General features: G+C 37.9%; 1 protein-coding gene across 1 annotated transcript; it reads left to right on the plus strand.

The window, feature by feature from the left end:
• The first annotated feature begins 761 nt into the window (after window positions 1-761).
• On the plus strand, window positions 762-19,609 carry LOC122550412 (neurite extension and migration factor-like). The gene is given in 3 exon segments (XM_043691105.2): window positions 762-1,770; window positions 7,466-11,059; window positions 11,061-19,609. Coding segments are annotated over 2 exon segments (3,504 nt in total). The 5' UTR covers window positions 762-1,770; window positions 7,466-7,630; the 3' UTR covers window positions 11,136-19,609.
• Window positions 19,610-20,971: the final 1,362 nt, after the last annotated feature.

The following is a 20,971-nucleotide window of genomic DNA, read 5'->3' on the forward strand; positions in this document are numbered from 1 at the left end:
GTGCTTTTCCAGCAATACACTCTCGACTCTGATCTCCAGCATCTGCAGACCTCACTTTCTCCTAATCAAAGACTTATCTCCGTCTTAAATATACACAATGACCGGCCTCTTTAGCCTTCTGTGGCAATGAACTTTGCTGCTTAACTCTATTGCTTTGGTAATTTTTCAATGCAACAAATCACGATCCTCATGGCCTCCCCACCCCTCATTCAAGCTTCTCGCCCCATTGCTGTCTACCTTTATTAAGATTGCTTGGCATTCAACCCTCCTCATCATATCCAAGTCCTCTCGTGCCTGAGGCAAAACAGAGACTGGCACAATTGTTCAGTGATGCTTCTCTGTAGGCTCTCCTTCAGGTGTCAGGCCATAGCTAGCAACTAAAGACCTTCATGTCTGACAAAAGTGGCCTGAGCTGAGGCCACAGGAAGTGAACGACTGTAGGATCCATACAAGTACTTAACTTCAATGGAGGACCTGCTCTTATCTCCATTGTAAGTGACAGGGTTGCATCTTATCTTAGGGTCTTCTGTGAGGTCATTAATCAATATGTAGTTGCGCATAGGCAGTTATAAGGGATGAGTGAAGTCATAGTTAGCCTCAGTGCCACAGGCAATTGAGAACCAAATTGTGAAAGCTGAGCTTATGTGCTATAATGTCAATTGTACCTGGCAGGCCAGCATATGTATAATGAGGAAATGTGCAAACAAGGAAGTTGTGTGTCACTCACAGGATACTAACTCTGCACATTGTCATGCAGAACAAGCAGATCCACAATACGAAGAGGGGTCAAGGACAGCAGGTTGAGTTGCAGACATTAAGTTTCTCACCCAAGCAAAAGAAAAGGCTTTAGAATTCGCAGGAGAGGAGGAACTTTGGACCGTGCAGCTGGAATGGCAAGGCCAAATGATAAGTGTTTATCCAACTCAGTGCTGGTGTATAGCAATCAGGCAGCACATGAAGAATTATGTCATGCTCATGCTGTGATGACCCTCAAAGTGGTTCCTTTTGCTCTCCACTGCAGTTCCCTGCTATCTAGGACCAAACAAACCTGAAGATTCCACTTGTGGGGTCAAAGGGACCGCTGTTCCAGAGAATGCATCATCACTTGCCTTTCTCCAAATTCGATCAGCGCAGTTATATCCAAGTGGATTGCATATAGCAATTAGATTACAATTTGTTGATCACAGAACAAACACATCTGAGTATCTGAGGGTGAATAAGACAAACAGGTTAAACTCCCCCAAACATTTGGAGGACCTCTGGGGACAAGATCTCTGCTGAGCCCCATTATGATAACTGGCCTCTGTTCGCAACCATAAGAAGACTGCTGGAGGTATTGCATAAGATGGCAGAGTGTATCATGGAGATGGAACTTCCAAGGCTGATGAAGGAATCCATTAGGCCATGGGTTCTGCCATATCTCAGACATGAGTGCACAGATTCTTCAAATAGAGAGGGTGACAATCGCCATGGAGAGCAACTCAAACCTACAACCTATGCACTCCCTGATCTCCACTGCTTGAGCCACAGGCTTAGTATATTAGTGGGTAGTAAGGCGCACCCCTTCTACAAGGAGACAGATGCCATATACACACAGATTGAGCAGCCAAGTGCCAGCAACCCTGGACTTCTTCTAAGAGCGCCCTCATGTGACCAGTCACTCCTGTCTGCCATTGGCATTAGAAAAGGCCAAGGAAAATGGCCCAGCTCCGGTCCAAGATACCCCATTTAATTGGAACCCTTCAGAGGACACCCATCACAGTCAAACAGGTTAATGCACTAAGCAGACTTCCTCCAATTTGCTACAGGTGTCTGTCAGGCTTACACAAAACATGGTGAAGTTAGAATCCCTACAGTGTGGAAACAGGCCCTTTGGCCCAACAAGTCCACACCGACCCTCTGAAGAGCAACCCAGACCCGTTCCCCGACCCTATATTTACCCCTCATTAATGCGCCTAACCTACACATTCCAGAACACTATGGGCAATTTAGCTTGGCTAATTCACCTAACCAGCACATCTTTGGATTGTGGGAGGAAACCCAGGTAGACAAAGATTAGATTAGATTAGATTACTTACAGTGTGGAAACAGGCCCTTCGGCCCAACAAGTCCACACCGACCCGCCGAAGCGTAACCCACCCATACCCCTACATTTACCCCTTTACCTAACACTACGGGCAATTTAGCATGGCCAATTCACCTGACTTGCACATCTTTGGACTGTGGGAGGAAACCGGAGCCCCCGGAGGAAACCCACGCAGACACGGGGAGAACGTGCAAACTCCACACAGTCAGTCGCCTGAGTCGGGAATTGAACCCGGGTCTCTGGCGCTGCGAGGCAGCAGTGCTAACCACTGTGCCACCGTGCCGCCCAAAGGGAGAATGTGCAAACTCCACACAAACAATCACCTGAGATTGAAATTGAACCCGGGTCCCTGGCGCTGTGAGGCAGCAGTACTAGCTGCTGCACCACCGTGCTTTGGCTGTAAGCACAATCTTAAGACTTATGAAGAACATCAAGTTGGCAGCATTCTTCAACTTAGATGTCATTTTTAAATATTGCACATTACTTGGATATTTATGTGTGCATCATCATTTGTCAAGGCTACCTTCCAGGCCTAAATATAATTGACATGCCTCATGATTAGCACACATTGATAGTTAAAGGGGAATTAGGGACACTTTATTGATTGTGGAAGAAACAATGTGTGTTTGCATTAACTCTTTATTGAATATTCAGCTTAGTTTTTCGTTTTGTATTTGCTCGACTGTGGACAGTGTCTCAAAGTATAATCTTACTGGCCCTTCCTTCTATGTATTGTGAGGAAATTTTCTAAGATCATTCTAAACTGGTAATGCTGTATGTGTTTTCCAGGTCCTGTAAAAATGGTGTATGACTTCATTTATCAGTCATGATAGGCTAATTGAGGTACATCCAGGTGTGACACAAATGTCATGAGTACCAGTATTCTCTGCCAGACATGTGGCAAAACTCCACACCCCTTGTTCTTCTATGTAGCAGAAGTCGCAGTTTCAAATTTAGATTGACCAAGGTGAGATTGGTCTATGTCCCAAACAGGCAAAGGAAGGGCATGGTTGTGTCGGTGTGTCACTCTTCAGTGAATCTGTTGTTTATTATATTGGTTCTGGTATCACATGAACCTCTGGATCAGTCATCTAGTAAAAGCTCATGTATATTTATAGTGTCCCAGAGCACAATGTGCAACTCGTGGCCTGACATATCCCCCTCTCTGCCGTTATGCTGTGATGCACCTTGGTTCAATTAAAAGTGCAGGAGACCATATCAGGAGCAGCACTAGACATAACTGAAAATTAAGTGGCAACCTGGTGAAGTTATAGAACAGGACTACTGGGATATAAAGGAACGTAAGCAACATCTGATAAAACTAAGTGATCCCACAACCAACTGATCAGATCTGATCACTACAGCCCTGCCACATCCAGTTATAAACAGTGGTGTACAATTAAACAATTAGCAGGAGGAAACTCCTCAAATATTGCAATGATAAAGGAGCCCATTACATCAGTATAAAAGACAAAGGACTGCATCCATTTTCAACCAAAAGCATCAAGTGGATTATTTATCTTGGCTTTCTCCAGAGCTCGAGAGTGTGGTGCTGGAAAAGCACAGGAGGCAACATTCAAAGAACAGGAGAATCAATGTTTCAGGCATAAGCCCTTCATCAGGAATGACGCTTATGCCCAAAATGTCGATACTCCTGCTCCTCTGATGCTGCCTAACCTGCTGTGCTTTTCCAACACCACACTCTTGACTCTGATCTGCTGCATCTGCAGTTCTCACTTTCTCCTTCTCCAGAGATCCACAAAATCATAGATACCAGACTTAAGTGTGTCAATTCATGGTTGAAAACACTGGGTACTGCAAAGATAATGGGTCCTGACAACATTTCAATAATTGTACTGAAGATTTGTACTCTAGCATTAGCCACGCTATTAGTCAAGCTGTTCCAGAACAGTTACAACATTAGCATTTACTCGACAATGCTCAGGTTTGTTGTGGGACTTGGCCAACCAAGTCAATTACCAGCCTATCAGCATATCTCTCAATCATCAGTAAAGTGATGGAAAAGGTCATCAACAATGTTATCAAGCAATATATTTGTAAATAACTAATCTGCTCAGTTTTGGTTCTGTCAAGCCCACTCTGTTCCTGAACTTATTCGAACTTCCATTTAAACGTGGACAAAAAAGCTGAATTCTGGGGGTCAGTTGAGAGTGACTGCCATTAACATTAGAGAACATTTCACTGAGTATGACAGCAAGGAGTCCGAGCAAAATTGGTTTCAATGGGAATCATTGGCAGCAATGTTTACTGTATATGAGATGAGAGTTGAGAGTGTGGTGCTGGAAAAGTAGAGCAAGTCAGGCAGCATCCGAGGAGCAGGAGAATCGACGTTTTGGGCATAAGCCCTTCATCAGGAATTAGGAGTCCTCACTTTTGCCCTTTTTTGTGAGATTCATTGCAGTAACTCACCAACATTCTTTCAATAGCATATTCTAGCCTTGTGACCTCTATGATCTGTAAGGGTAAGGGCAGCAGATACACTACGTGCAAGTTCCTCTTCAAGTCACAAAGTCATGACTTTAAACTATACCACCGTTCCATCTTTGTTGATAAGTCAAAAACCTGGAATTTTCTTCCAAACAGCGCTTTGTGTGACTATACACCCCGAGCACTGCAGTAGTTCTAGAAGGCATCTCACCATCAACTTCTCCAGGATGATTGTGGATAGGTAATAAATATTTGTCTGGCCATCAACATTCTATGTACAAATAAAAGAAAATGCAGTAGTTCTGATATGGATCAATGCCATTTGGAGATGGATAGAGACTGCTCATAATTATCCTCAAATGACTTTCTGGAGAAGAGAATTAACAATTAACAATTGAGGAGAAACTTCTTCACCCAGAGAGTGGTGGATATATGGAATGCTCTGCCCCAGAAGGCTGTGGAGGCCAAGTCTCTGGATACTTTAAAGAAAGAGTTGGATAGAGCTCTTAAGGATAATGGAATCAAGGGTTATGGGGATAAGGCAGGAACAGGATACTGATTGAGGATGATCAGCCATGATCATAATGAATGGTGGTGCTGGCTCGAAGGGCAGAATGGCCTACTCCTGCTCCTATTGTCTATTGTGTATAATCTTTCTGGGCAAGACAAAGTAGTGGCAGTCAAAGTGAAAGAAACAAGTTCCCCAAGCCAAATTATTGTGTAGTTATTCATTTTTCATTGTTTAAACAACCCACATAATTTCACTTATGAAGCAAACATGTGAGCATGAATTCACCCAAAACAATATCAAAATTTACACCAGGCCTTTGTTATACAATTGCAGTGACTGTTCAGTTTTGGAAAAGGATCATGATGAGAGAAACTGATTTTAAAGTGCCTCCACACAGCTGCCTAGGCAAGAGAAGTCAAATACTAGATAGAGAATATAAATCCTTCTGTCATAACATGGTTTACTGAGATTGGATGGTTCCATGTTGATCAAGTAGGTTTGAAATCTATTCTTTATGCTCCAACCAGTTTGGAATGGAAACATATTGGAAGTACAATCATGAACAGTAAATAGTTACAGCACAGAAGCCATTCGGTCCATCAAGTTTCGTGCAGCTCTCTGTAAGACCAATTTTATCTTTCTTACTCCCCTGCCCTTATCCCTTAGCCCTGCAATTTCTTTCTCTGTGGGTGCTCATCCACCTCCATTCTAAATCTCTATTGTCTGGTCTTGATCTTGCTCCCAAGCCACTTTGTCCAAATCCATCATGAATTGGAATACATTTCCTGTCAATTTCTTATAAGGGAAGTAACTCCAGATTCTCCAGTCTACTCATGTGATTGATATCCCTCATTCCTTGAACCACTCTCAGAATACTTTTCTCGGATCTAGGACATTTTCCTTTAAGTGATAGCTTGACCATATAAGAAGAGAGGAGAAAGTGAGGTCTGCAGATGCTGGAGATCAAAGTTGAAACTTTATTGCTGGAACAACACAGCAGGTCAGGCAGCATCCAGGGAACAGGAGATTCGACGTTTCGGGCACAGGCCCTTCTTCAGGAATGAGCAGAGAGTGTTCAGCAGGAGAAGATAAAAGGTAGGGAGGAGGGACTTGGAGGAGGGGCGTTGGAAATGTGATAGGTGGAAAGAGGTCAAGGTGAGGGTGATAGGTCGGAGTAGGATGGAGGCGGAGAGGTCAAGAAGAAGACTGCAGGTCAGGAAGGCGGTGCCGGGCTGGAGGGATTCGGCTGAGACAAGGTGGGGGGAGGGGGGATGAAGAAACTGGTGAAGTCCAAGTTCATCCCCTATGGTTGGAGGGTTCCCAGTCGGAAGATAAGACGCTCTTCCTCCGACCGTCGCGTTGTTGTGGTTTGGCGGTGGATGAGTCCAATGACCTGCATATCCTCGGTGGAGTGGGAGGGGGAGTTGAAATGCTGTGCTACAGGGTGGTTGGGTTGGTTCGTCCGGGTGACGAACTTCCGACTGGGAACCCTCCAACCACAGGGGATGAACTTGGACTTCACCAGTTTCTTCATCCCCCCTCCCCCCACCTTGTCTCAGCCGAATCCCTCCAGCCCGGCACCGCCTTCCTGACCTGCAGTCGTCTTCTTGACCTCTCCGCCTCCATCCTACTCCGACCTATCACCCTCACCTTGACCTCTTTCCACAATCACATTTCCAACGCCCTCCTCCAAGTCCCTCCTCCCTCCCTTTTATCTTCTCCTGCTGAACACTCTCTGCTCATTCCTGAAGAAGGGCCTGTGCACGAAACGTCGAATCTCCTGTTCCCTGGATGCTGCCTGACCTGCTGTGCTGTTCCAGCAATAAAGTTTCAATATATAAGAAGAGAGGTTTTCTTTCAGCAAGAAATAGAACTATAAAATTAAGATTCACTTTTTTCAAAAATAAATCTTTTTCTCCTTTTTTATTAAATACTATATTTCCATCCTTTTTAAGATTAAATTAAGCAAGAAAACTTAAGTATTGCACAAGAACATATAATGCAAATTTGCTGCTTGCACATTTTTTTTGCTCTACAGTAAGTTTTCTAGTAGGAACAAATTAACTTTGGCATGGAAACACCAAAGAAGGATCTCCCTGCAGAACTTGAAACTGCACCAAAGAGTTTTGCAAAAGGTTCACCCAAAAATGCTGACTAAATACAGATATCATAATGACCATCTTATACTAGAGAACTATGGATCTTAACAATACTTACAAATGTGCTTGCAACTGTCACCAAGAATGATTTTAAAGTACTTTATTTATAAAGCTTTAATAAAGTGTAGTTCATTTTCTTTTTTTTGTGTTTTAATTAAAAGGTTTTGTTCCAAAACCTGCAGAAACATATTGTATTCAAGTTGGGTAACCTGGATGCATTTTTGGGATCTAAGTTTTTGACTTTGCTTTTCTTTTTTTTAGAAGGCTACACAACTCAAAGGCTGGACAACTACTGTATGGTATGACATACAGCATAATCAGCAAATTTGCTATGACCAACAGCTGAAGGAAATTAATTTTTTTTGAAACTGTTGCTACCTTATCAAAATTCTTCCTTTTTTCAATCAGTGTAACATTTCTCTTCATATGTCTCTACATGTAGCAAAATATTTTGGAGAAATTACAATGGAAGCTAAGGACTATTCTTGGATTCAAGAAAAGTACTGTGAATCTCCTCTAACAGCTGAAGGTATTTCTGAGACAAATGAAATTGATTGTTGTGAGCTTGGAGCCAAATGGAGACTATGCAAAAATAAATTGAGCAAGGAAAATACTATGTCTTCAGAAACACATTTCTCAGTTTTTCAGACTGAAGATACTATTTCTGACCAAATGCTAAATTTTTCTTTAAATGGAATAACATGTGAAAACAAATTTGGTGATGCACAGGTTGTTGAATCAGATACCACTGCCAATGCACATGAAAGTTTGTTCATGGAAAAATATAATGGGGATGACGCATTACTCCCAATCCCAAGCCAGAACTGGAGTTACTTTGAGTCTTTCATAAATGAAAACAAAGATGAATTTTTAGACCTTTGTGCAACAAGTGACTTTTCAGCTAACTTAATTAGTGAAGAAGACAGTGACAGCTTTTTGTTTGATGATGAATCAACACTAAGTAATGATGTATGTTCACTGAAGATAAAGTATGAATCTTTTCAAGACAATATAAGAGAGAAAACTAATGCTTTTCAAGATGATGCTCAAGTGCATGTTTTTCCCAACATGCAATGTAATGGAACCAAAAAAGATGACAAAAGTCCCATAAAAACTAATTCTTCTGTTCAAGAAAAGCAAGGGGAACATGACAGTCTAGAGCACTGCACCTTGTATGAATTAGAAAATAACAAATGTGTTCTCTCTGGTGTTTTTATGGACAGTTGGAAAGACCGTGAGAATCCAGTAGATTCAGTCTGTTTATCTTCAATTCTAAATGAAGATAGAGAAAATTGGGAGCTATTAAGGAAAAGTACGAAAAGATATTCAAATCAAACCAATTATACCTTGAGGGCAAAACGGCAGATACGGTACAGCGATGATTATTTGTATGATATTGATTCTTTAGAGACCATGAAATCTTTGGGCAAAAAGGATCATCTGGTAGATGCTCCACAGGAAGATGATGATGACTGGTACCCTCAAAAAAGGAAAAAACCTGGGAAAAAGGAACCACCTGTTATTATCAAATATATCATTGTTAATCGGTTTAAGGGCCACAAAAACATGCATGTAAAAATCTGTAGATTAGATTGCACAGAGAGACAAGTATTACTGACTGATGAAATGGTAAAAAAATATAAAAAGCTTTCACCACTCAAGGAATTTTGGTCTCCAATTCCTAATAATTGTAATGTGTGTCATAACCAAGAAAAACTTGATAAAAAACTGAAAGTCTGTTCTGGTGCTGGAATGTCTTATATGTTCTTTTCTTCTAAAAATAAAAAACAAACACTTGCCAATGGGATGTCATCAATTAAAATAGGATGCACTTTGAGTCACCAAAAAGACAATGTCATTGAAACAGATGCTACAAATACAGAAGTACCCAAGAAAGTACAAAAATATGATAAGTCAGTTTATGAATTTACAGATGAAATAGAACTAAAGCGCATCACCATTCGGACTGTGAGTAAGACCAATCAGTTAAGAGTCATGCATGAAGACTCTTCCTTAGAAAAGCTACAGAAGAAACACAACATACCTTCAAAGAAAAGAAGAGCAAATGGTCTGGTTGGTAAAAATACCTGTGACAGAAATTCTTTACAAATTGCAAATGAAAAGTCTCAAGTTCCAAATGTAGACATGCCCAAAATTCCAGGTCAGTTGAATTCTGCTTCTTCTTTACTTCACTTTAACAATACTAGCTTACATTCCCCAGCATTCAGTGATAAATTAGAAGCTCATAATGGTTTACTTTCTCCAGTTCTAGCTACAAGTTTCCCAGACTATTCTGCTTCTAATACACGCCTGGCTCCAGAAGTCCTTGGAGAATATTTCCGATCTCTGCTGCATGGGGAAGATTCCTCAGTTAATGAAAACATCCAAGATTGCTCTCAACCTCCCAATGCCAAAGGGCAGAACAATGAAGGTGTAACAGAAAATACATATTTTCCTTCATTACAAAAACAAACTGATGAAGCCTCCACAGGGAGCAACTATAGTGAATCAAATACGCTTTATTTGGCAGAAAAGCCAAACATCCAGGAAGCTTGGGATGTAGACACAGTGCAGAATGTACATCCACAGAGTGTAATGGGAAAAGATCAAATTTCTTTGTGCACAGTTAACTCTCAGAATGAGAGGCTGCAGTTTGGAGTTGAGAATAGAACAATTGTAAACAGTAACATAAATCAATATGGCTTGAAGATGTCCAGTAATCAAAATGAAATAAATTCCAACTTCAGTCAAAAGGCATCAAAAGAAGAAACAAAGCAACTGGTTCCTTCAAAAGACTCTCCATGCATTTTAGACATTTCAAACTTTACACCAGCAAAAGTAAAGCAAGGTTCTTTTAAATTTTCACAGGAATATACACCAAAAATAGTCTCCACAACAGACAAATCTGATATTAAATCTTTGGAGCAGTGCAACCAAACTCACCTTCCCAGTAAGACTACATCACCAAATTTGTATATATATCAATGTCAGATATGTAGTGAACTATCCCATACAGATATCCACACTTACTACACCAATAGTGACCCAACATGTGTTTCCCTTTCACAACCTGTACAATCTTCCATTCATCCACAAGCTTCTGATAATGTAAATTCAAGTAATTACAATTATTCAAAAATTAATAAAGCAATAAATTCCACAAGAAAAAGATTTACAAAATCAAATGAAGGCTTTTGGGAGAAAACTGCTGTTCAGAAGAAGCAGAAATGCAATGATGAGGTGAAAACCATTAAAATTGAGAGTTTTGAAAAGGACAGTGTATCACCAGAGGATTATAAAGCCATTTTAGTTCAAGGGAACTCTTCGGATACATTATATGCAAATCAACTCTGCCAACATGAAAAAAAATATAAATCTGTAAAGGGATTTACTAATAAAGATTCAGAAGTTTGTACAGAGCTTGTGCAGAAGGAGCTGATGAATTCAAAAACTAAACTTGCTATAAAAGAACCAAAACTACATCAAAAAGGTAAATACTCAATGGCGTCTGAAGAGTCCTATGATGGTGTATCTCACAACATTACTAGAGAAAGCAGACTGTTAAATGGTGGTCAGAGAGAGTTTGAAGAACCTGGTAATATACTTTCCAACATTGTTTCTGGAATGGCAGCAGTTAATCAGTTTATGATGGCTTCAGTGGAACCAGTCATGAATCAAATGGCAGCAGTTAATCAGCCTTTGGAAGTGCAAAATCATTCCAAATGGAAACCAAAGCCAATGCACATATTGCACATTGGTACAAAAGATCCGAAAAGTAAGCCAATGCATATTTCTGAATGTAATGCAAACAATGTGGGTGTTAATAGTTACCCTGTAAATCACACTGCCTCCTGCTATACTCAACAGTGTTTGTCGTTCCAGTACACAAAAAGCTAATTGCAACTGTGCAAGCAATACACTTTGCGAATGAAATAGGAAAGATATATAAAATGAACTAAATATCTTTATGTTACCTTGGTGCATAGCAATGATGATGTTTCTCACTTGTATACTTGGAATCCCAGCTTTTACCCAGCATAGGTTCCTATAAGTAATGTTCACTGTACCAAGTATTTTGCAATCTTGCCAAACCAAAATGTACACTGTCTTAAGCAGACGTGGCCCAAGAACTGCAGATAGTTTTGTACATATTGCTCTTTGAAATTTCTGCCTTTTGCAATAAATGAGGGAATACCATACCATGAAGAAATTTAAGACATGTTTTTAAAGGTATTATCAATTAGATTTGCAATCAGCTTAACACTAATACGTCCTGTTTAATATATGTGTAACTAGAGGATATATATTTTACTGTGGTTGTCATTGAATGTATGTATTTAGAATGATTATTTTGAAATAGAACACCTTTTTAATAGTCAAGCTGTCACTGGCGAGCTTTACTGTAAATGAAATTAATTACCCGTCTATCCATCTTCCCTATTTTTGATTTATTCCTTTCGTCCAATCTGTCTTTCTATGCATCTTTTAAGAATGAAGTCATAGTTGGTCTTTTGTTGTCAAACCAAATTAAATATTTCACTTTCAGCAGAAATATTTGGCCAAAATATTAATTTTAGAAGGAAAACAACAGTAAAAATGAAAATGCTTTAAGAACTTTAATTATGAAAACACTATGCAATATGTTTTTGCTCTCAAATAATTTTTGTGCTAACCACCCATAGATAGGTAAGTGATCTATTCGTTTTGATTAATTTTATAAAACAAACTGGCAAAGATTTGCTTGTCTATTGTGAATTACAGTTTTATGCTAACCATCACAAAAAATTCCTCTTTTCTTTAGCACTACAAAAACATATTTTAATAAAACAAATACTAAATAGGTAGAGTTTATGGGATTTTCACTACTGACCATAGGTTGTGAATGTATGTAGACAAAGAGTTTAAAGAGTTTGCCAGAAACTCAAATTGCTGGAGGAAATAGTTTTCATTAAAAAATAACTTTTCCATAATCACAGTAAATCATTCAATTTTTCTTAAAGTGCAGAATAGTGGGCGGCACGGTTGCACAGTGGTTAGCACTGTTGTCTCACAGCACCAGAGACGCGGGTTCAATTCCCGCCTCAGGCGACTGACTGTGTGGAGTTTGCACGTTCTCCCCGTGTCTGCGTGGGTTTCCTCCGGGTGCTCCGGTTTCCTCCCACAGTCCAAAGATGTGCAGGTCAGGTGAATTGGCCATGCTAAATTGCCTGTAGTGTTAGGTAAGGGGTGAATGTAGGGGTATGGGTGGGTTGTGCTTCGGCGGGTCGGTGTGGACTTGTTGGGCTGAAGGGCCTGTTTCCACACTGTAATCTAATCTAATCTAATATATTGCATCTAGCAGCATTTCATGCAATTTAAAATTAATTTCACTTTGAGACTTAACTGAAAAAGAAGATATTTCATCCCCAAGTTTTCTTTCGCTCAATTTTGTTTTTACAAAGCAACTTAATAATTTCTTCATTAATTGTTTCATATTCTCCACTGAAAACATAATTTAATCCAGTGAGTGATATAATAACTCACTGATGGTTTGTTTGAGTTCTAGCAAGTACAATGTTGATAAATAATTATTTTTGTGCACTCTGTCTAGCCTGTACTAAAATTCTAATAATCAGACACAAATCGATTTTAATGTTTAAATCCATTGCTAAGCAGAGTGCAGATCCATTGCAAAGGCATTCCATTGAAATATACATTTTCCTAGTGTCCCTCATTTGTATCATTCCCAATGAAAAATTGCAATATTGACCTGGATTTTTCAATGATGGTGAGACAATCAGTACTTACCATTTTTTTAACAGTAAAGCAAACAGCAACACCTAATAGCCACATGTGCACAATTAAGGATGAACCTTTCCGATAGTGGGACACATCAAACATATGAAAGACTTGACGCTTTAGTACAGGTATTTGACTAAATACCCATTGCTGAACCAGAAATGGCCATTCAAGCATAAGAGAATATTTTTCTTTAATTCATAATAAAAGCCTCACAACATCTCTGATGCTGAAAATTAACTTTTATATGTATGTTATCTCATTCGAGTTCTCATCATTCTTATAGATTTTTGAAAAAATAATTTAATGTTCTGCCTCTTTTATCTCTTTCAATTATCTCTCTCTTAATGTCACCTTTCTTTCCTACTCCATTTCATTTTCTAGATTTGATTTATGTATTCTAACTTCCACTTCCTTGTTCAGATTTTGCTGACCTTTAAGGATTTTTCAGTTTGTTTCATTAAATGATATAATGTTGCTTGCACTGTTTACACAAGTTTTGGATTCTTTGTTTTGATTTAATTACCATACCTCCACTGCAAAAACTATTGGACTGGTATAAGTGAAATGAATAGCTAGTGCGATTCATTTCCTGCTGACTACAAAATTTGGATCAATATTCTGTCTTCTGGAATGTACGTTCTGTCATGCATGTGTAATCAATTACAACCAAGCATTTGTGTCTGCATGAGAGTACATAATCTAATGGAATATCAGTAAACATCAAATTTCAAAGTGTTGTGGCACTTCCATTCTAATGGGAAATTGCAGTTGACAATTTGCAAGGATGTGGTTTTTCAGTTTGCATGAATAAAGTTTCTAGGAATTATATTCTCTCAAAGTCATACAGCACATTTTTCTCCTTGAAAGAGCTATTGAACTAAAACCACTCCTTTGCTCTTTTCCCACAGCCCTGCAAATATTCACTTTCAAGTACATTTCCAGTCTCTGAAATTGTTACAATTGAATCTTCCTCTAATACCCTTTCAGACAAGTTTTCAAGATGTTCATAACTCCGAGTTTGAAAATAAATTCTCACCCCACTGTAGGTCTGTTTACCAGTTATCAAAAATGTGGCTACAGTATTTTGATCTACCCAGCAGTGGAAACAGTATCCTTATTTACTCAAAATTTTAACTGAATAAAATTTCCTCTTAATTTTCTTTGCTTTAATAGAAATGTTACCAGTTTTAATTTTCCACGTAACTGAATATTACCACCTCTAGTTGTGTTTCTAAAAAGTTTCTTTTATACTCTACAGCCTGGAGGCCCTTCCTAAAAAAGGTTTTTCCCTGAATTAACCGCTACTCCAACTGAAGCTGAACCAGTGATTTTTTTAGCATTTTTGGCTTTAGTATCCATGCTTTTATTTACAAAGCAAAGGATCTTGCCTTGTAAAGAAAATTTTTTTTATAACAGTTTCCTTTCAGTAGGACAGGACCAATGCTGCAGTGGACCATTAAAACTGATTTTTTTTTTCTCTCAGGTTGATAAAGGTTCCTAGAGAATAGTGTTTTTATATTTATGGTTTCAGAGGAGGAAAAGTCTAAGAAGTGGAAGTATGAAGATATTAGAAATAATCCACCGTATGAATGTTTCTTACACCTATGCTTTAAATACTCACCATTGTATTTTGTGGATCCAAAGTTAATAGTTTTCCAGAAGTTTAGTTTATTCAGAAAGATCTGATGTGATGGTCTTCACAAAACATGAGAGCATGACTTTAACTTTTTATTTGTCAAAAAAATAAGCTATTTATTTGAGGAACTTCCCCTCCCTTCCATTGAGTAATAGATCTGTGGATCAAACTTCACAAGTCTGTTAAAGCCATGTGCTTCAAAGTAGCTGTGTAACTTTTGATTGAGAAGATTTAATATTGCCTAGGGAAAATTATAATCTGCTGTAATTAGATCATGCATGGTGGACAAGAAGAGGACAAGTATGGTCTATGGACAGCAGCAGTCCCACATTCCAAAGGAAATATAACGTAAAATTCTTGGATTAAAATTGGGGATTAATATTCACAAATAATTGCACAGAATTTTACTTCTAGAGATTAATGTAGGCAGTGGGGGCATCAAAACCATATGAATGACATTAGTTTGATGAGCTGAATTATTTTTCTTTGAATTTTTGTGATCGTAATATTGTACCATTGGGTTTCTAACACTGCATAACATTTGAGGGTGAACATAACCCTAGTCTTCCTATGCATTTTTTTAAAATAGGAAAGGTTTTCTCAGTATTTTTCTGTCATCTCTACTGTCCACGTTTGTATATTTGATGGCACATTTCTATTCCCATACTTCTTACATCACTAATTTTTAAATGACTAACATTTATTAAACTGGTTTGCATTGCTGAGGTCAGTAATCTGCAATTTTTAAAATATTTAATTTTTAATAATCATACTTGCCTTTTTATTTGTTCACTGGAGCAACAAATTGCTCATTTCTTCAGTGATGGCACTCTGATTTCACTGAATACAGTTGAATTTTCCTTGAGGTTGCATTATCAGGAACTGCTGTCAGGCTGATGATTGCAGTGTAACTCAGAATAAAACTAATATCAAGCTTTTTGCTGACCAAAGTTGGAGTTTATTAGTTCATTTGTCGACATAGTATTTTCTCTCTAAAATTAAGTACCTTTGTCGTAGAGTCATAGATGGCGCAGAGCATAATTTCCTGTCTCCATTCAGGCATGCCTGCCTGTGGACTACTACCAGAGTAGAGACTAATTTACTGCTGTTCCTTTTACTTCCTTGTGTTTTCTGCAATATATAGGGAAATGTCCAGTGAGAAACTTAATATGTGAGGCCCACATCCCACTGTTCAGCAGCGTAGTGGAGTTTTGACAGTGGCCTTTAACAGCAAGAACATGCCCTAAAATAAGGTAACTTTGTAACCCTTTTTAAAAAAGAAAATTTGCTTTGTTCATTCAGAATTTAATTTATCTGATCATAATTTGTCAAATCTAAGTTTAAAGTCATAACAGTTTAAACATTGCATTATAAGGTAATGTTTCTATTAAAGGCTACTCAAGTTATTTGGTGCTGCACATAATCAGGGAATCTTTGAAACATTTATCAATCTAAGCACAATTTTAATGGTCCATCTTAGCATGTGCCTTATCCTGTATTCCAGCAGTAGTGTTTTGAAATATTTTGTAAATTTCTGCACGTACACAGCTGAAAGGTAAGAATTTAAAATGACTACACTTTCAATAAAGTTAGAGATCAGTACAATCTTCTTCCGTCCTCCAAAAAAATGTTGTCTTCTAGGTCAATGTTTTATTGCCTTATTAATCTATTTTAACTAACTTTTGCAAGCAATTTTGGACTGATAACACTTCTCAGACTTTATTATTAGCTTGGTTTATCTTCTTTACTGTTTAGTTCTGTCCAACCAGATTATACCACCTGTTTTCTTATGCAGTTTTATCACCTCAAAGATCAGTAGTAATAAATTCTGTCCTGTTTAAAGGGTATGCCATTCTCACAGATCTATATATTTCCTATCCAACAAAGCAAAAATACATTCAGGAAACTGGTGTATTTTGGACAGGTTATCTAATGCTAATTTGCTCTTCAATCCTTCCATCAACTCAGTCATTCTTGTTACTTTCTTCTGTATCCTTTCAATAGAAGCAATTTTTTTGTCCAGAATTATGCAATGTTCGAATGCCAGTTGCACCAATGATTTATAAACCAGCAGGATAACATCACTATGTCAGCATAATGCTATCATTTTAATACAATCCAGATTTGATTGTTTTGCTCACTACCACAATATTTTGTTCTGTCAACTTCAACTTATTGTCAGTCAGAAGTTCCAAATTATCATTTTCTATCCATATTATTTTATTTGCCTTTAATTGTCACTTTGTGCTTTTCTCCCAAGTCTTTCATTTTGCAATTTTTGCATTGAATTTTATCTGTCTCCTGTCTGCCCAATTTCCAAGTATTTTTAAATCTTTCAGTAACTTTGCATGCTTAGCATAACTGAACAACACAAACAGAACATCACTTTCAGTTCTGTGACTGGAGTGGTTTTGAAGAAATAATACTTAAAAATTTGGGGTTCTGCTGAAATATTGTATACCATTTGAATTTTCTTTGTGGTAACTTTTTTGACAAATGTAAAATTTATTATGGACAAAAATACTCCTTTCATTTGATATTAACTCGAGACTTTGGATTTGCCACCAAGTAAATTTCTGTACCAAGACTCATTTACTTGATTCCTTGAAAATGAATCTTCAGATTAATTATCATTCACTTGCTGTATCTATTTGGACTTCTCAAGCTCACCTTATTGAGAGAAAACTTTGGAATGGTGAAGAAAATAATTTGTTATATATGTGTTGTAAAGTTCAAAGCTTTACATAATTTTACCTAAACCTAAAATGTATTACCAAAGAGACTAAATAAATGAACACAAGCAGGAAAAACTCAAATATTACTTGACACACGTATATATAAAAAGGGAATCTAAACTTCATTGTCACTTTCATTGGTACTAGTCCATCATTCACATATTCTCTTGCATTAGTAAAGTTATGGAGGTCTTTGTTGATTGTAACATTGATACTTAATTTCATTTAGTATATATTCTGATATCTTCAGCAATGTTTGGATAACTGGGATTCCTAATTATGTCCTGTGCATGTAAGCAAATGTGTGGTCTATGTATTAAAAACAGTTTCCACATAGAACACATCACCCAAATTTCTGAGTACCGAACAGTGGAGTGCTTTTGTGTTTCATTTGGCAGAATTTTTAAAAAGACATTTAAAACAATGAAACCAAATCAGTAGCAAGCGCACAGAAAAATAATGTAAATTTTACCCAGAATTAAACTGATTTGAAGTGTTAGTTTGAATCCGTTAGTGGTGACATTCTTGATACTGAGAGAAAAGTTATACAGTAGGCCCAAGTCTTGTTCCATAGATAACCAGACAATGTAGGTGACTGTTTCAGTGTGGTGCTACATTGTCTTCTGAATGTTACAGTAAATCAAGATTATGTTTACTCAGGTGGATGAAAAAGCTCCCAAGACACTCCCAAGAATGTGGGAGTTCTGAATCTGCATTTTCTTCTTTTAGCAATACAATCTAAAAGAAAATAATTGCCTAATCATTTATTCTCTTGCTGTTTTTGTGCAAATTAGCTGGAGGGTTTGCACGCCTCGTTTTAACTGCACTTCAAAAATTGGTTATAAATGACCTTGGTAGGTCCTGAGGCTGTGGCATACCATTATATAATTGTAAATTGTTTGTAACACTGATTAGATTCTTTTCTGTAAAGAATGCCTTTAAATCTGTTGTACATCTTCATTAAGGACATTGAACATGTATTTTTCCAAAGCCAATATATTTAAAATTATATGATTTCAGGTCAACTGTATTTTCTTATGACTATTAATGTGCGTTTTTTGCATATTATGTTAGTTACATTTTTTAAGGATACGAACTGATAACCATTTCACCTTATAAAAAACATTTCAATATTTTATTTTAGTTGGAATTGTAAATTTACTACAGACACTAACTTCTCCAGAGGTTGCAGGACCATTCATCTTTTGTTTTCTTTTAAACAATTAACAATTACAGCAAAAGTACAAATACTAATGGACAATAACATTTTATTTTAATGTATATTTTGACTGAAAATGGTAACATGAGTAGACCAGCTTAGTTTAGTCAGAGATTTGCAAACAGAAAATGCTGGAAATACATAGCAGCTCTGGCATCAGAAAATCAGTTAATTATAATGAGGAAGTTCACAAACCTGAAATGTTAAAGTTTTCTCTCTCCACAGAGAATGACAGGCATGCTGATTCTATCCAGCATTTTCTGTTTCTTTTCAGATTTCCAGCATCCATAATATTATGTTTTTGTATAAATTATTTTGATAGCCTCAAGTTTTGGCACTTCTAGGCCTTTTAAGCCTAATTTATTTCTGTATTTTAAATCAAACTACTGACCAAGAGAGATGCATTTTCTGTATACTTTTATAGGCACTTTTGTACTCCATCGAATCTATCTACGCACATCTGTTTTTTGGGGGGGGATTCTAACAAGTATCAACATTATCATCATACTGCTAATAGACTAATCTGTTAAATCTGCTTTTTCTGGTTGGTTAATAAAGTGCATCCATTCATAAGTAAATCATAGAATCCATATTATATATTTCAATTAAAAGATGTAATCTTTGCAAAAATTGTTTCAGACATATTAACATGGCCTTCAAACGATGTGATACTGTGAAATTTGCATTGTGCAGGTTTTTGAATATAAAAGCATTTTGCTTTCAGACTTGTGAGCTGCCTCTTCTACTCAGGGTTGTATTTTGTTTAGAAGGCTGAACAACTTCTGAATTGAACATAGGTACTGGGGTACAGAAGCCACATTCCATATTTTATCCTTAACTGTGCTTGCACTGCTGAGAAAGGACACTGGCAGTTTAACCTTGCATAGTGATTTTGTCCTTTATTCATAGTTTATAATCAGTTTTAATGTTATTTGACACGTAGCATGACTGTTAATTTTTTTATAAATTCTACTTTATTTGTTACATGATTTGTTTTGATTATTAAAGCCTTATCAAATAAAGTATGGCTTGTATCTGGTGTGTGAACCATGCATTTTAATAGCGATTCTGATGGATTTCTATTGCCAAAGTATAGCAGTGTCGTAGTTATAGTTACTAATCAATAATGATCTGTATGAATAGGAAAGGTTTGGATGGATATGGGCCGGGTGCTGGCAGGTGGGATTAGATTGGGTTGGGATCTCTGGTCGGCATGGACGGGTTGGACTGAAGGGTTGGACTGAAGGGTCTGTTTCCATGCTGTACATTTCTATGACTCTATGGAGACATGAGATTAAGTCTCACCACAGTAACTGAGGAATTTAAATTCAACTAATTGAGTTAAAAATAATGATTAAAAAGCTAGTAGTGTGATGTTAACCACTACTGGACTGTCATAAAAACCCATTACTACATTAATGTTGTTCAGTGAAGGAAATCTGATGTGATTATACTATTTTGTAAATGTATGATTCTGTTGTGGGTCTACCTACTGCAGGTGAACTACAGTAGTTCAAGAATGCTGCTCACCGCCATTTCTGAAGAGTAATTAGGGGTGGGCAATAAATACTGCCCATCCAACGATGCCCACGTCCCACAAGTATCAGTCAATGAAAGCAAGCATGCAGGCACAGCAGGCAGTGAAGAAAGCTGGCCTTCATAACAAGAGGAATTGTGTATAGAAGCTAAGAGGTCCTTCTGCAGCTGTACAGGGCCCTGGTGAGACCGCACCTGGAATACTGTGCACAGTTTGGTCTCCAAATTTGGGGAAAGACATTTTGGCTATTGAGGGAGTGCAGCGTAGGTTCATGACGTCAATTCCCAGAATGGCGGGACTATATTATGTTGAAAGATCGGAGCGACTGGGCTTGTATACGCTTGAGTTTAGAAGACTGAGAGGGGATCTGATTGAGACATATAAGATTATTAAAGGATTGGACACTCTGGAGGCAGGAAGCATGTTTCCGCTGATGGGTGAGGCCACTTAGAACAGAGTTGACGAGAAACCTCTTCACCCAGAGAGTGGGGAGTGTGTGGAATGCTCTGCCCCAGAAGGCTGTGGAGGCCAAGTCTCTGGATACTTTCAAGAAAGAGTTGGATAGAGCTCTTAAGGATAGTGGAATCAAGGGTTATGGGGATAAGGCAGGAACAGGATACTGATTGAGGATGATCAGCCATGATCATAATGAATGGTGGTGCAGGCTCAAAGGACAGAATGGCCTACTCCTGCACCTATTGCCTGTTGCCTTAGTGAATAAAAAATTTACAACAATGAAGTTGATTATTAATTGCCCTCTGAAATGGTCTCGTAACCAAAAACAGAAATTGATGTGAAAACTCAGCAGGTATGGCAGCATCTGTGGAAAGAAAGCAGAGTTAATATTTCAGTCCAGTGA

Source organism: Chiloscyllium plagiosum, unplaced genomic scaffold (genome assembly GCF_037043375.1).
Source record: "Chiloscyllium plagiosum isolate Xiang-an unplaced genomic scaffold, Cpla_swu_hap1 HiC_scaffold_6, whole genome shotgun sequence".
Taxonomy (NCBI): Eukaryota; Metazoa; Chordata; class Chondrichthyes; order Orectolobiformes; family Hemiscylliidae; genus Chiloscyllium; species Chiloscyllium plagiosum.